The following is a 15,937-nucleotide window of genomic DNA, read 5'->3' on the forward strand; positions in this document are numbered from 1 at the left end:
GGAGCAGAACAGGCAGATGGATCAAAGACACTGCTGAGGGAAGCAGCGGGCGAGGCAGGAGAGGTCTGCCACACTGTGTGGGTTTCTCCCTGGCCGGCAAGCAATCGAACCTGCGCTGCAGAGGCTGCAGACAGCTTTACAGTGCAACACCCAACCCACTGTACCACTGGGGAGGCCCTATTTGCCTGTTTTAGAATGTCATATAAATGAAATCAAACAGTGTATGTACCTTTTTATATAAGGCTTCACTGGTAGTCATATTGTTAGATCAGCCATTTCTTTATTACTAAGTAGGCTATTACATGAGTAGATCACACATTTTCTATTTTTTGTGTTGGTAGACATTTAAATTATTTCCAGTTTCAGAGTATTATTAATAAAATTATAATAAACACACATATATTCAATACTTTCATTTATCTTGAGTTAAGGCCTAGAAGTGTAAGTCCTGGGTCACAAGATAGATTTATATTTAGTTTTATAAGAAACTTCCAGGGCCTCCCTGGTGACGCATGGGGTTAAACACCGCACTATGAAGCAATCTGCAGCCTCTGCAGCATGAGTTCGACCCCCAGCTGTTCAGGGAGCAACCCACATGGTGCAGCAGACCTCTCCTGACTCGCCTGCTGTTCCCCTAAGCAGTACTTCGGTCAGTCTGCCTGTTCTGTTCCCCACTGTCTCTGGTGAATCCTTTCACCCCCTACACCTCTGGCCTGTACCCCTGCTCTTATATGCATAAATAATCTTAAAAAACAAACAAACAAAAAAAACCAACTTCCAGACCTTTCCCCAAAGTAGTTGCATTACTTCAACCTGCCACTAACAATATATTGAGAGTCCCAAGGGCTCTAAATTATCACCAAATAGTGTTTTCAGACTTCAATGTTAGCCATTATGGTGAGTTTATAACAGTACCTAATAGGGGTCTTAATGTGACACATTTGTCATATAACTAATGAAACTGATAATTTTTTTCTGTGCATAGTGATTTGTATTTCTTCCCTTGTGAAATGCCTGCTCAAATTAGCTCATTTTTGAGTTGCCTTTTTATTACTGAGTTGTAAGTCATTCATATTATAAATACATGTCCCCTTTCAAATCTGTATTTTGCAAATATTTTCTGAGTCTGAGAGTTAAATAGACATTTTAAATTTTGAGATGTCTAATTTATCAGTGTTTTCCTTTATGGTAACTGCTTCCTGTGTCAAGACATCTTTTTCTGACTATTCCCTAAACCAGAAAGATATTTTAAGTTTTCTTCTCCAATCTTTATAGTTTTAGGTCATATGTTAGGTCTATAATCCAGTTCAAATTTGTGTGCTGTTAGGTAGGGGTAAAGTTTTTGTGTATATACATACATGTGTCTATGTACATATATATATATAACAACACACATATCCATGTAATATAACTATATGTAACATAACATACATAATTACATGTAAGTAGTTGTTTCACCAACTACTTTGCTAAAACACATTTGTTAAAAACACATTTTTTCCCTACTGGTCTGCTTTTGTACCTTTGCTGAAAATCGAACGGCCATATAGATGAAGGTATATTTCTGGGCTGTCCATTCTGCTCAATATTGGTTTATCCTTATTATTTTGATTATTATAGTTTTACATTAAGTATTTTAGTAAGGTAGTATAAATCTTCCAACTCTGTTCTTTTTTAAGATTGCTTCAGATAGTCTATTGATAAGTCTTTTGCATTTCAATATACATTTGAACATAACTTTGTCAATTACCATAAGACAGCATTGTACAGAATCTAACTAACCTTGCGAAGTCTTTCAAATCAAAGCCTTCTATCAAACCACTCTCCTTTTAATTTAATCTTTAATTTCCCATGGTAATATTTTGTGGTTCAGTAAAGATGTCTTTTGTATGCTTTGTTAAATTTATTACTATGCAATTTTAAAGTACTTTTGACTTTACAAAAGGCATTTTATAAAATTTTGTTTCCCAATGGCTTATTGTTAATTTAAAAATACAATTGATTTTTTCTTATTTTACCTTGTATCTGAAATCTTGTAATTCTTTAGTCTTTTGGATTTCCTATGTAAAAGGATCATGTTATCTGCAAATAGAAAGCTTATTTCTACTTTTATTTATTTTTTTAAAGATTTATTTATTTAATTTATTTATACAAGCACTGGGGTACAGTCAGAAGAGTGGGAGGGCGAGAGAATTCACCAGAGCCAGAGCGGGGAGCAGAGCAGACAGAAGGACCAAGGTACAGTGCTGAGGGGAGCAGCGGGCGGCAGGAGAGGTCTGCGCGCCATGTGGGACCCTCTTCCGGTGGCCGGGGTGCAGCTGGGAATCGAACCGGCGCAGCAGAGGCTGCAGGCAGCTTCGCAACCCAGCGCTCAACCACTGTGCCACCGGGGAGGCCCCTTATTTCTACTTTTAATTTGCATGCCTTTCCTTTTCCTTGTCTTACTATACGTGCAAGGATCTCCAGTAATATCCTGATATTGCTGACATTTAAAGTTCCGCTTTTATTGGAGAATTTGAAGATACTAAACAACTATCTAGAGTTGCCTTTCTCTCAAACTAACTTCTCAAATTTCTTACTTTATAGTTTTCAAATACTTCAAATCCTTCAATCCTAGAAAACTTTACCCTTATAACTGTCTCCTTTTACTTCCAAGAAGGAAAGTACCACCCATAACCACTTCATTCTATAATCCGTACAACTAAATTCAACATTTTTGAAAATGACATTTGAAAGGTCACTTCAAACTGCCAAATTCAAAGCTCTCAACCCCCACCCCCCAAAACCTATATGGCAAGGTCAAGAGCTAATATGTGTGTTTGACATGCAACACTCAACACCTGTTATCTTTTTTTTTTTAAGTTTTTTTTTGTTTTTATTTATTTATTTATTTATTTATTATTTGTTTGTTTTGTTTATACATGCACTGGGTAGAGTCAGAAGCGCGGGACGGTGAGAGAATTCACCAGAGCCAGAGCGAGGAGCAGAGCAGGCAGAAGGACCGAAGTACACTGCTGAGGGGAGCAGCGGGCGGCAGGAGAGGTCTGCGATCCATGTGGGACTCTCCTCCGGTGGCACGGGAGCAGCCCGGGATCAAACTGGCGACGCAGAGGCTGCGGGCAGCTTTGCAACCCAACGCTCAACCGCTGTGCCACCGGGGAGGTGCAACACTTGTTATCTTTACTCTTTATTACAATGTTACAAGACCATCTAGTAACCATCTAACACAGGAAATATTTAGATTATTTAGTTTAATTTTTCCAGGGTAGCAAAATAAGACTTAGTTATATTAAACTAACACTCTTTTAAAACAAAAAACTAATTATAAAATGTACATGGGGGGCCTCCCTGGTGGTGCAAGGGGTTAAGACGCAATATATGAAGCTGTCTGCAATCACTGCGGCACAAGTTCGATCCCCAACAGGGAGCTACCCACATGGCGCAACAGACCTATCCTCACTCGCCCACTACTCCCCTCACAGTGTATTTCAGTCAGCCTGCCTGTTCTGCTCCCCATTCCGTCTCTGGTGACTCCTCTCACCCCACTCCCATACCTCTAGCCTGTACCCCAGCTTATGTATGCATAAATAAATCTTTTTTTAAAAAAAGACTACTTTCTTGAAATACCCCTTTTTTCTCTAACTAATTACTTCTTATTCCCCTTTTCTGCTATTCTACAGGTTCTATTTTAGGTCTCCCTTCTGCTTATATTATCTTCCTTGGGTATTCTATTCATTCACAAGTTTCAATTATCTCTATCTCCACATGCACATCTCTGATACCAGGAATTTATCTTCTCTCTGCAACTCAGCTCCTTTTGCTCTCCCTTTTCAAATTAATTACCATTACTCATCAATCTGCTTGGGATAGAAATCTTATTTTTTATTTTTCCTTTTCTAGTTATAATTTCCTATTTTTTAATTTTTTTTTTAAGATTTATTTATTTATACAAGCACTGGGTACAGTCAGAAGTGTGGGAGGGTGAGAGAATTCACCAGAGCCAGAGCGGGGAGCAGAGCAGGCAGAAGGACCGAAGTACACTGCTGAGGGGAGCACCGGGTGGCAGGAGAGGTCTGCACGCCATGTGGGACCCTCCTCTGGTGGCCAGGCAGCAGTCAGAGATCGAACCGGCACTGCAGAGGCTGCGGGCAGCTTCGCAACCCAGCACTCAACCACTGTGCCACCAGGGAGGCCCTATAATACCTTAGTTTTAACGCTTTCAATTTACCCTCCCAAATAAGGTCTTTTACAACCCAAATGTCTGCCAACAGAAAAATAAACAAACCTATGATATTTACACAACAGATTATCTACTACACAGTAGTGAAAAAAATTCAGAGAAGGGTTGCTCAACCATTGTACTACTGACATTTTGGAATGGTTATCCTGTACACTGCAGTATGTTTAGCAGTTGTCCTGTACACTGCAGTATGTTTAGCAATATTCCTGAGCCCCACATACTAGATGTCAATATCATTATCCCAAGCTGTGACAATCAAGTCTCTAGATACTGCTAAACGTGCCAGGGGGGACTAGAGCAAACTTCCTTCTAGTTGAGAACTACTGATCTAGAGTCATATGGATCAACACACACAAATCTCAATTTTTAAAAAAAAGATTTTATTTATTCATGCATACACGAACTGGGGTACAGGCCAGACATGCAGGAGGGTGAGAGGATTCACCACAGACAGAGCAGGGAGCAGGAGAGGTCTGCTGTGCCATGTGGATATCTCCACGACCGGAGGCTTTGGACAGCTTCACAGTGCTGCACTCAACCACCTGCCCCACCAGGGAGACCCACAAATCTTAATTTCTAAGCAAATAAAAGAGAACTATAATACTATTCATGTAAAGAACAAAATGGGGTCCTCCCTAGTGGCACAAGGGGTTAAGTTGCAGCACTATGAAGCTATCCACAGCCACTGCAGCACGAGTTTGATGCCCAGCCAGGGAGGTGACCCATGTGGAGCAGCAGACCTCTCCTGTCTTGTCTGCTGCTCCCCTCAGCAATATTTCAGTAGATCTGCCTGTTCTGCTCCCCACTCTGTCTCTGGTGAATCCTCTCACCCCCACACCCTTGGCCTGAAATCCAGCTCTTGTATACATAAACAAATCTTAAAAAAAAAGGATAAAATGCTATTATGGATGGTTTATGAATACATACACAAAGTTTATTAAAAACAAGCACAAAGAGCCTAAAACACTGAAATCAAGATAATGATTATTTCTAGGGAAAAGTGAGAAGAAGAGGATTAGGGAATCGTTAACTGTCTCGCTAATATCTTGACTCTTTTGTAAAAGAATGACCTAGAACATATTTGGAAAAAAGCCAGTATTTCATGAAACTATGTGCTATGCATACCTGACCATTTTTCTCCATATTTCTATGTACACTTAGAATATTTCCTAAGACCACAAATACAAAATAATATTGTCCTTACTGACCCATTTGACAGCAAGCTTCCTTTTAAACCATTTATCACATGAAGAAAACACTACCATACCATTTTCTTTTCCACTGTCAATTCATTTTATAATGGATTTATGTTTATTAAACTATACCAATCAGTAATATAGTATCTAGAATAAAGCAGAGTCTAAATAACTTCTACTTTATTCCACAGAACTACTTTGTTACCATCTCTTTTACTAAAGCACATAAGAAAGCATAACTACTAGAAGCTAAAATAAACTTATTTTCTTTTTTTTTAAACATTTCTTTTATATTAGTCAGGGCAATTTTTTTTTTTTAAGATTTATTTATTTATTTATACAAGCACTGGGTACAGTCAGAAGCGAGGGAGGGTGAGAGAATTCACCAGAGCCAGAGCAGGGAGCAGAGCAGGCAGAAGGACCGAAGTACACTGCTGAGGGGAGCAGCGGGCGGCAGGAGAGGTCTGCGCGCCATGTGGGACCCTCCTCCGGTGGCCGGGGAGCAGCCGGGGATAGACCCGGCCCTGCAGAGGCTGCGGGCAGCTTCGCAACCCAGCACTCAACCGCTGCACCACCGGGGAGGCCCAATAAACTTATTTTCTATATGCTCAACTGGCTGTACTCATATAGTTAAGATATACTTTAAATAAATTAGATTCATGTGAGATATAAATTATAGTTATGGAAGGTTCAATTATTATGTGAAATAAATGTACAAAAAGAAAAGTCACTTTGGAAGACTACAATTAAACCTTTTGTTCTTGCTGCTGATTTAATGAGGATTTTACCAAGATCTCACAGTGTGATGAGAAATAGAGATTTGTTTCTTAATCTTTCCTACTGGTCTACTGGTCTTTCTTGGTTTTTTGTTTTAATAAGTTTATTAAATAAGTGATAACAGTTCTAAATTAGTGTTGTAGGAATTTCTGGACTACCAGATATCTAGTGCTTGGGGTGGAATCCATTTAACAATTAACATCAAAACAAGGATCCCAGACATTTTAGACTTAGAAGAGGGGGACTAATGACTAAATTTGACTCTGGCTTTTTAACATTAAAATGGCCACCACAGAAGTAAAGGCCATTAATGTGCTACTTAAAAGTAACTAAAACTACACCATTCAATATGGCAGCACATCTGGCTGTTGAGCATTTAGAATATGCAGTCTTTTTTGCAATGTGACATTCAAATATAGAATACACAAAAGATTTTGACAACAAAGTACAAAAAATAACATCTCAGTAATTTAAAGATATTGATTACATGTTAAAAACCATATAATTTGTATATATTTGATTAAAATATATTAAACTTTAAAAAAGTAGATTAAAAGCTCTTCTGTTGGTTTAGAGGCGAAAATGCATGTAATTCAACATATAACAATATCAAGTTTTACTGAATATAGACTTCTTTTGACAGGTAAAAAGCTCCTAATTGTATGTTTATAACTTATCTCAGTCACACAGAATTTTTGTCATCATCTTTATACTAATCAACTCCTTCCTTCTAAAATCAGTAAAAACAAGGTCAAGGGACTCCTTTTTAGTATTTTCTAATATGTTCTCATTGCTAACAAAGTCTCATATTTAAGACTTTGTTAAGACAAACTCTTAAGGTTTTAACTACACATATAAACCTTCATACTTACAAAGTCTTCTTCTTCAAACTGCAACTTTTCCATCTTGTCTTCTTTCTTTTCTTCCCTAATCTCTGTAGGTGGCTTTTCCTGAAAGGCACAGCCTTTCCGGGAATGGAAGCTGCCATTCCAGTGGCGATGGTTCCCTGTGCCACCTCCACTACGCTGGCTCATGCCATCATGACCTCGTGAAGAGCCATGCCAACCAGACAGGTTCCCTGTGATTCCAGCATATGCTCCCTTAGAGACACCAGAGTCCACAGAATCATGACGGAACAGGGAGGGTTGGTGCCAGGAATCTAGAATAAGGAAAAGCAATATATTAGATTGCATGCTTCCTGGAAATTCAAGAACAGTTGGGTAAGATGCTTCCTGATCTGATTTATGGTATAGCCATAAGACCTTCAGAAATATTTTTAAAGATTTATTTAGTTATGCATACAAGAACTGGGGTACAGGCCAAAGGTGTTAGGGGGCAGTGAGAGGATTCACCAGAGACAGAGTGGGGAACTGAACAGGCGGACTGACTGAAACACACCGCTCAGGGGAGCAGCGAGCAAGTCAGGAGAGGTCTGCTGTGCCATGTGGGTGGCTCCCTGGCCGGCCAGGGTTTCAAACTCATGATGCGGTGGCTGCAAATAGCTTTATAGGTTGCGTCTTAACCCTTTGTGCCACCAGGGAGGCCCAGGAATATTTTAAATAATAGACTAAATTCACAAAAAATATCTTTCTTTTGAGATAAATTCTGTATGAATTTTTCAATTGAATAAATGATTCACAGAAACATGAGATTTTTTTTTTTTTTTTAAAGATTTATTTATTTATTTATACAAGCACTGGGTACAGTCAGAAGTGCGGGAGGGTGAGATAATTCACCAAAGCCAGAACAGGGAGCAGAACAGACATACTAACGAAATACACTGCTGAGGGGAGCAGTGGGCACAGCAGGAGAGGTCTGTCGAGCCATGTGGGCCCCCGCCAGTGGCCAGGGATTGAACCAGTGCTGCAGAGACTGCGGGCAGCTTCGCAGTCCAGAGCTCAACATGGCGCAGCAGACTCTTGACTTGCCCACTGCTCCCTCAAGCAGTGTACTTCAGTCAATCTGTCTGTTTTGTTTCCCACTCTGTCTCTGGTGAATCCTCTTACCCCCCTGCACCTCTGGCCTGTACCCAGTTCTTGTATGCATAAATAATCTTTTAAAAAAATTAAAAATTAAAAAAATAAAAAATAAATGTAGTCATAAGAACTGGGGATTGCTCACCTCCTGTAGTTCGCAGAGGCCCATTGTTAAAAAAGCCATCAGAGGAATTATGTCTTCGACGGCTTACTCCAAATCTACCATCTCCTCGTGGTAGGTGCTCTCCGTGCTTTTCAAAGGTGGCTGTAGGTGACTAACATGATAAAGCAAAGAGAAAAGTGAACAGTAAGTCTTTTCGCACTTAAGGTTTTGCATTAGGTTTTTAGAAAACAAGTAATAATGGTACCAGAAACCCTCATAATGAGCATACCGGCACTAAAAAGAGTACTACACGGTTCTGAGTTAGAGACGTTCTAGGTCACATATTCAATCATTAACTCTTTTATTTGTCCCAGAAGAGAAGGCAGCTACTCTAATTGTTAGCACGAGAGAAGGGGAAAAACCCCTGTCAATATTCATAAAGAATAAGCTCAAGGGCTTCCCCTGGTGGCGCAGGCGGTTGAATGCCACACTGTGAAGCTGTCTGCAGCCTCTGCAGAGTGGGTTCCATCCCGGCTGGCCGGCGAGGGTCCCACATGGTGCCGCAGACCTCTCGTCTCGTTCGGCCGCTGCTCCCCTCAACAGTCCATTTGTCAGTCTGCCTTTTCTGTTCCCTGCTCTGTCTCTGGCGAATTCTCTCACCCTCCCACGCATCTGGCCTGTACCGCGGTTATTGTATAAATAAATAAATCTTTAAAAAAAAAAAAAAAAAAAAAAAAAAGGAATAAGCTCCAAAATTTTACAGTTAAAAATAATAATCTTGCAATAGGAAAGGAAAAGCAAGGAGTTTGCTTTAAAAAAACAAAATTAGGGCCTCCCCTGGTGGCACAGGCGGTTGAGTGCAGCACTTTGAAGCTGTCCCGCAGCCTCTGCAACGCCAGTTCGATCCCAGCTGGCCAGCGAGAATCCCACGCGGTGAAGTAGACCTCTCCTGTCTTGCCTGCTGCTCCCCTCAGCAGTGTATTTCTTTTTTTTTTTTTTTTTTAAGATTTATTTATTTCTTTATACAAGCACTGGGTACAGTCAGAAGCGCGGGAGGGTGAGAGAATTCACCAGAGCCAGAGCGGGAAACAGAACAGGCAGACTGACAAAGTACATTGCTGAGGGGAGCAGCGGGCATAACGGGAGGGGTCTGTGTGCCATGTGGGACGCTTGCTGCTGGGGATCGAACCAGTGCTACAGAGGCTGCAGGCAGCTTTGCAGCCCAGCATTCAACTGCTGCGCCACCAGGGAGGACCTATTTTTTTTTTAAAGATTTATTTATGCATACAAGAGCTGGGGTACAGGCCAGAGGTATTGGGAGGGGGAAGAAGATTTACCAGACAGAGTGGGGAACAGAACATGCAGATTGACCAAAGTACACTGCTGAGGAGAACAGCAGGGCGAGCCAGGAGAGGTCTGCTGCATCATGTGGGTGGCTCCCTGGCTGGCTAGGAATCGAACTCGTGCTGCAGTGGCTGCGGATAGCCTCATAGGTTGCGTCTTAACCCTTGCGCCACCAGGGAGGCCCTGGATTTTATTTATTTTTACGTAGAAGAACTGGGGTACAGGCCAGAGGTGGGGAGGATGAGAGGATTCACCAAGGACAGAGTAGGGAGCACAGCAGGCAGATGTACTGAAATACACTGCTGACGGGCGCAGCGGGCAAGACAGGAGAGGTCTGCTGCACCATGTGGGTTAGTGCCCTGGCTGGGAATCAAACTCATGCCACAGTGGCTGGCAACAGCTTGACAGCACTGTAACTTTAACCCTTCTGCCACCAGGGAGGCCTAAATCAATTATTCTTTACAGATATAAGATCCCCATATTTTAAAATGCATTCCTAGATCCCACACACCTACATTCACGCCTACTGCCTACTTCCAAGTCTGGGGTCACATTATGTCAAGCATGAGATATTGTCCATTTCATAAGGGTAATACAAATGAATACAGCTTAAAGTCTGGACAGATGAAAAACATCTTTCCCAAAAGTCATATTCAAAAATAGATAAGTAGACCATTTTAGGGGAAACTACTTATCAACTTAGCTCCTCTTCTATTATTGGCAAAATGGGGAATGCTTTTAGGTTTACTAACTTTCCAAAGGTTTCCTTTATCAATAATTTACACTGTTCTTCTGTTTACTCTAAGGCTATTTTATTCTATATGAACTGATGTTTCACTTATCTTTTTTTTTTGTTTCACTTATCTTTATGTCTAATACGACATACATTTTCTCCTGATATCATTAAGATTACTGGCTCCAAAGACAAATTCAAGTAGTCAACCAACTAATGTCTCTCCTCCTCCTTCCCCCCAAATCATTTTTCTTTTACTTCTCCCTCTTTGTCCTAAACAGTAAGTTAGAAGGTATGTTTTATTTCCAACATGTGCTACAGCTACACTGGAATACAGATATTCTTTTTTTTTTTTTTTTTATTATTTTTTTTTTTATAGCGGCATGTTTTTATTTTTATTTATTTGTTTGTTTGTTCGTTCGTTTTGTTTATACATGCACTGGGTACAGTCAGAAGCGCGGGAGGGTGAGAGAATTCACCAGAGCCAGAGCAGGGAGCAGAGCAGGCAGAAGGACCGAAGTACACTGCTGAGGGGAGCAGCGGGCGGCAGGAGAGGTCTGCGCGCCATGTAGGACCCTCCTCCGGTGGCCGGGGAGCAGCCGGGGATCGAACCGGCGCCGCAGAGGTCGCCGGCAGCTTTGCAACCCAGCGCTCAACCGCTGCGCCACCGGGGAGGCCCTGGAATACAGATATTCTTAAGTGTGTCATATAATGAGAAAAGCTCAGCATATAATGAGAAAAAAACAGGACATTTGGCAGTAACGGGGCATACAAAATCTTGGACTGCCTGTGTTATACCTTATTAAAAGAAAGGTAGTAAAGTCTATGAAAATATATCAGAAATCTTCACAAGTGTGAATATAAAAATAAAACACCCAAACTATATAACAGAGGCTATAAATTAGAAGAGGATGAAGAGTTGGTATTTAGATACTACTACAGGGATGAAGAAAAGTACCTTAGCTGACTGTGGTGTTGAGAAATTTAGCCAAGCAGGAACAAAGTCATGCTGCGCCATTTAGGTCCAGTGTCTCTTTTCAGCAAAGTGAGGCATCCAACCTCATGGCCAGGACCTAAAAATGATAACTCTCAAATCACTTACGCATGTAAGAATCTGATACCAGTGTGCAAAGGAGTGTATGATTACTCTAAGATCCCCTCTTTTGAGTCTCCACTTGTCTACTTATCTCAGAAAAGTTCTAAACAAAAGCAAAAGTTGTGAATATATGACCATGAAAAACACATAAGCAGAAAAATGTGACATTAATCTGCAAGCTTATGTCAAAGAAGGTAATGAACTCTTGTGTTACAGCAGAAGAATCTTAAGAATAGCCAATTACTTAAAACTACGGATATATATTAAAAAAGATTAATTTACTTTGGGTATTCAGGTTAACTTCTGGCAAAAGTTGAAAATATTTTTCTAGGAGAGCTGCAACCTCAAGAGCTTTCCTGTTTAGTTCTCATTAGTTTCCTAAAGAGATTTACTTTAGCAAGAGAGATAAACCACCCCACTGATATTCTCAAAATTACACACATCAGAAAAGTATCAGATATTTTTGATAATGCACAGTCTTCTCCCAAAATAAGACATAGACATTTACCCCAGAGTGTAACCTCTGTAATCCTGTTTCCTGAATCCTTGAGTCTGCCAGCTGGATTTCCCACGAGGTTCTCTTGTTAAAAAGATGCTTGATTATGCTGGCCAGCAGCTAGCCTTGTGATGAAGCACAAAGAAGCCAGGCTCTGTGTGGATCACTCTCAGTCCCCTCAATGGCTCATCCTAAACTATCTAGTTCCTGGCACGTTTCCAAAAAGGGGGAAGGGGGAGGGGAAGGGGGGAAGGGGAACATAAAAAGTATTTGTTACATTTAAAAAATGGGGGGAAGGGGAAAGAGTTATGTCTATGTTCACCTCATTCAACTTCCTTGAGTGATGTCACTATGATGTTGGTCAAACAGAAAATACAGGGACATTTGCACACTGAGTGCAAATTCTATTCATAAAAAGGTCATAGCTAGAAAGACAGTTGGGCTCGTGTGGGAAAGTAATGTCATCAAAGTGATAGATCAAAAATATTAAAAATCTATAAAAGATCTTCCAAGTAGTCAACTCCAGTGGCAAAAACTGACATGACCAAGCCCTTAATTTACAAATCTCATTATTCTTACACAGCTGCTAAAAATAGTATGCAGGTATGTATTTGTATGTGGCTTATCCTTCAAAATCTAAGGATATAAGAATTTTTTTTTTTTTTAAATCAGACAGGAACTTGATATACTTTTCACTTCACAGAATAGCAGCTTTCAAGGCAAATTTCTTGGCATGAAGCTCCCAAAAGTATCTTTTATTTCTTTGGTCTTCACTGTAAATTAGGAGCAAACTGAAATAAGTAGAAATGGGAAGGATGAGGGATAGTCAAGGAGAAAGACAGCTCCAAAGTAAGGCTTTCTTCTCTTCTGCTTCCTGTATTCCACTTAGTTCTGCTCCCTCCTGGTGACTGACACGAACTACTGGAAGGTGATATGAAGAATCTTCTGCGTTGGTAGAGAAGTCACTTATTATGTGGATCCATTTCCATCATTATTCAATCATTTAAAAGGTCACAGGAGTCTAGCACTATAAATGAAAAAAACAAAACACAGTATCATTAAGAGGCAAAAATCATTATACATAATTGCTAAAATGAGACACAAATGCTCAAAGGTCAAAACTCAAGTCCAATTTAGACATTAACATGTCTACCACCTATAACAACAATATAACTGGTTACATTAAGAATCTTTTTTTTTTAAAGATTTATTTTTATTTATACAAGAACTGGGGTACAGGCCAGATGCACGGAAGGGTGAGGATTCACTAGAGACAGAGCAGGGAACAGAACAGGCAGACTGACGAAACACACTGCTGAGGGGGAGCAGCGGGCAAGACAGGAGAGGTCTGCTTCGCCATGTGGGAAGTCTCACTGGCTGGCCGGGATCGAACCCGCGCTATAGAGGCTGCGGACAGCTTCACAGTGCGGTGCTCAACTGCCTGCGCCACCAGGGAGGCCCTACATTAAGAATCTTAAAAAGAGGGCCTCCCCGGTGGCGCAGCGGTTGAGCGCTGGGTTGCGAAGCTGCCCGCAGCCTCTGCAGCGCCGGTTCGATTCCCAGCTGCTCCCCAGCCACCGGAGGAGGGTCCCACATGGCACGCAGACCTCTCCTGCCACCCGCTGCTCCCCTCAGCAGTGTACTTCGGTCCTTCTGCCTGCTCTGCTCCCCGCTCTGGCTCTGGAGAATCCTCTCACCCTCCCGCGCTTCTGACTGTACCCAATGCTTGTATAAATAAATAAATAAATCTTAAAAAAAAAAGAATCTTAAAAAGATTTTTAGAAAAAGTTTGCTTTTTATATAACTCACTTCTAATTAGCAAAAGTAATTCAGATATACAAGTTATAAATTAGATTTAGATTTTCTCTCATATATAATAGTTTGCCATGGGCCACATAATTTCCTGATTACAACAATAATCAACTACTTAATCATTTAGTAATAACCACAGCTGGGCCCTTAAAAACAAGACATCTATCCTAGCATTTCTCATGCATTTACATATTTTCAGATACCTAGCTATCAATTAAGAGAATTAGGCTTTTATGCTCTGACTTAAGAAAACACAGTTAAGAGATGACACAAATATTTCTCTGCAAAATTTCCAACATATTTCCAGAGGCTAGAATGTTTTCTGATTTAAGAGAATGCTTGCATCTGTGGGCAATTCTGGTGTATATATTAATTTTAGTTCGGAGGCTATTTCTCTATATAAGGTCAGAAAGAACAACCAAAAAATCCTTTTGAAAAAGATTATTAAGAAATAAACTCCAGGGCCTTCCCTGGTGGTGCAGCGGTTGAGTGCTGGGCTGCAAGGCTGCCCACAGCCTCTGCAGCGCCAGTTCGTTCCCCGGCCATCGGCGAGGGTCCCACAAAAAAAAAAAAAAAAAAAAAGGAGAGAGATAAACTCCAGTAAAGCTGCTTGGGAAAAAAAGATAGATATAAAATAGCATGAAAAGGAATAATAAACGCAACAGATTAAGAAATATCATTAGCAAAATATTTTGCACAAGTATATGCCGATAAATTTGACAATCTTAAACTAGATACAATTCTATAAAATGGCAAAATTGGCACAAAGGTGAGACAGAAAACTACCCACTTCATAAGTGTCCCAGCTGCAGAAAAAGAAGCTGAATTTCTGCCTGTAATTTGCTTAGCGAAGAGGTATCCTACTTGGTGAGCTGGGACAGGGCTGCTTAGCACTTTAGCCCAGGCCTGGAATTCAGAGTCACTCTGCATAAAGTACAACTAGTTCAAGGATAATCCTTTGCCCTTCTTTGAAACTCACACAGTATCTAGCACGGTGCCCTGCATGAATTAAGGAGTCAAAGGTTTTGATGAATTAAGTTTTTCTAACAATAATAAGCAAAGATGGACAGAAATTGGAATCTCATGAAATGCTCGTAAAAATAAAAGTACAAAAGCTGTGAAAAGCAGTCTGATGGATCTTCAAAAAGTTAAACATAGTTACCATATGACCTAATACTTCCCTCCCTATCCAAGAGAAGTGAAAACATATGTCCACACAAAAACCTGTAAAAGAACATTCACAGCAGCTTTATCAACAACCAAGTAAAAACAACCGAAATGGCCACCAATTAATGGAATGATAAACAAAATGTGGTATATCCACAGAAGATTATTTGGCTATAAAAAAATGAAGTACTGATACATGCCACAACATGGATGAAACCTGAAAACATGCTAAGGAAAAGAAATCTGATACACAAAACATATTTTAGAATTCTATATGAAATATTCAATCCATAGAGACAGAAAACAGATTAAAAAAAAAGATCAGTTTTTTTTTCCCTCCAGGGGTGAGAAGATAGGGAGGGGGATGTGTGACTAATGCACACAAGGTTTTTATCTGGGAAAATGAAAAAATTCTGGAAAGAGATAGTGGTGATAGAAAATATTGCAAGTGGGGCCTCCCCGGTGGCTCAGCGGTTGAGCGCTGGGTTGCGAAGCTGCCCGCGGCCTCTGCAGCACTGGTTCGATCCCCGGCTGCTCCCCGGCCACCGGAGGAGGGTCCCACATGGCGCGCAGACCTCTCCTGCCACCCGCTGCTCCCCTCAGCAGTGTACTTCGGTCCTTCTGCCCGCTCTGCTCCCCGCTCTGGCTCTGGTGAATTCTCTCACCCTCCCGCACTTCTGACTGTACCCAGTGCATGTATAAACAAAACAAACAAACAAACAAATAAATAAATAAATAAAAATATTGCAAGTGTACTTAATGTCAAAGCACATTTTTAAATAGTTATAATGGTTACTATTACTAAAAAATTATCAGTTAAGTCACAGAAAGTCAGTATTAAATATAAACAAAGTTTTGCTTACACTCGCCATTCCTTTTCAGGTTTTATCTAAGCGTCTAATAAGCACGTGATTCCTGATCTTAAAAACAACAGAAAAAAAAACTGCTGTTCTGTGCCACTCCCTTAGCCACCCATGAGAATACCTGAAGGACCAGA

General features: G+C 40.6%; 2 protein-coding genes across 2 annotated transcripts in view; both read right to left on the reverse strand.

Moving 5' to 3' along the window:
• GPBP1L1 (GC-rich promoter binding protein 1 like 1) overlaps nucleotides 1-11,399 on the reverse strand; it is a 30,182-nt gene extending 18,783 nt beyond the window's left edge. The window contains exons 1-3 of the mRNA XM_037500708.2: nucleotides 11,328-11,399; nucleotides 8,335-8,464; nucleotides 7,086-7,372 (exon numbers count right to left, since the gene is read on the reverse strand). Coding sequence (XP_037356605.1) covers nucleotides 7,086-7,372; nucleotides 8,335-8,464; nucleotides 11,328-11,387 — 477 coding nt within the window. The 5' untranslated portion in view covers nucleotides 11,388-11,399. The remainder of the gene's footprint in view (nucleotides 1-7,085; nucleotides 7,373-8,334; nucleotides 8,465-11,327) is intronic.
• A 1,551-nt stretch (nucleotides 11,400-12,950) lies between these two features.
• Nucleotides 12,951-15,937, reverse strand: part of IPP (intracisternal A particle-promoted polypeptide) — a 55,333-nt gene continuing 52,346 nt past the window's right edge. The window contains exon 11 of the mRNA XM_037500705.2: nucleotides 12,951-12,988. The gene's annotated coding sequence lies outside the window, so the exon portion shown is untranslated. The remainder of the gene's footprint in view (nucleotides 12,989-15,937) is intronic.

The sequence above is a fragment of the Talpa occidentalis genome, unplaced genomic scaffold, assembly GCF_014898055.3.
Source record: "Talpa occidentalis isolate TD23 unplaced genomic scaffold, MPIMG_talOcc4v2.1 talOcc4.9, whole genome shotgun sequence".
Lineage (NCBI taxonomy): Eukaryota > Metazoa > Chordata > Mammalia > Eulipotyphla > Talpidae > Talpa > Talpa occidentalis.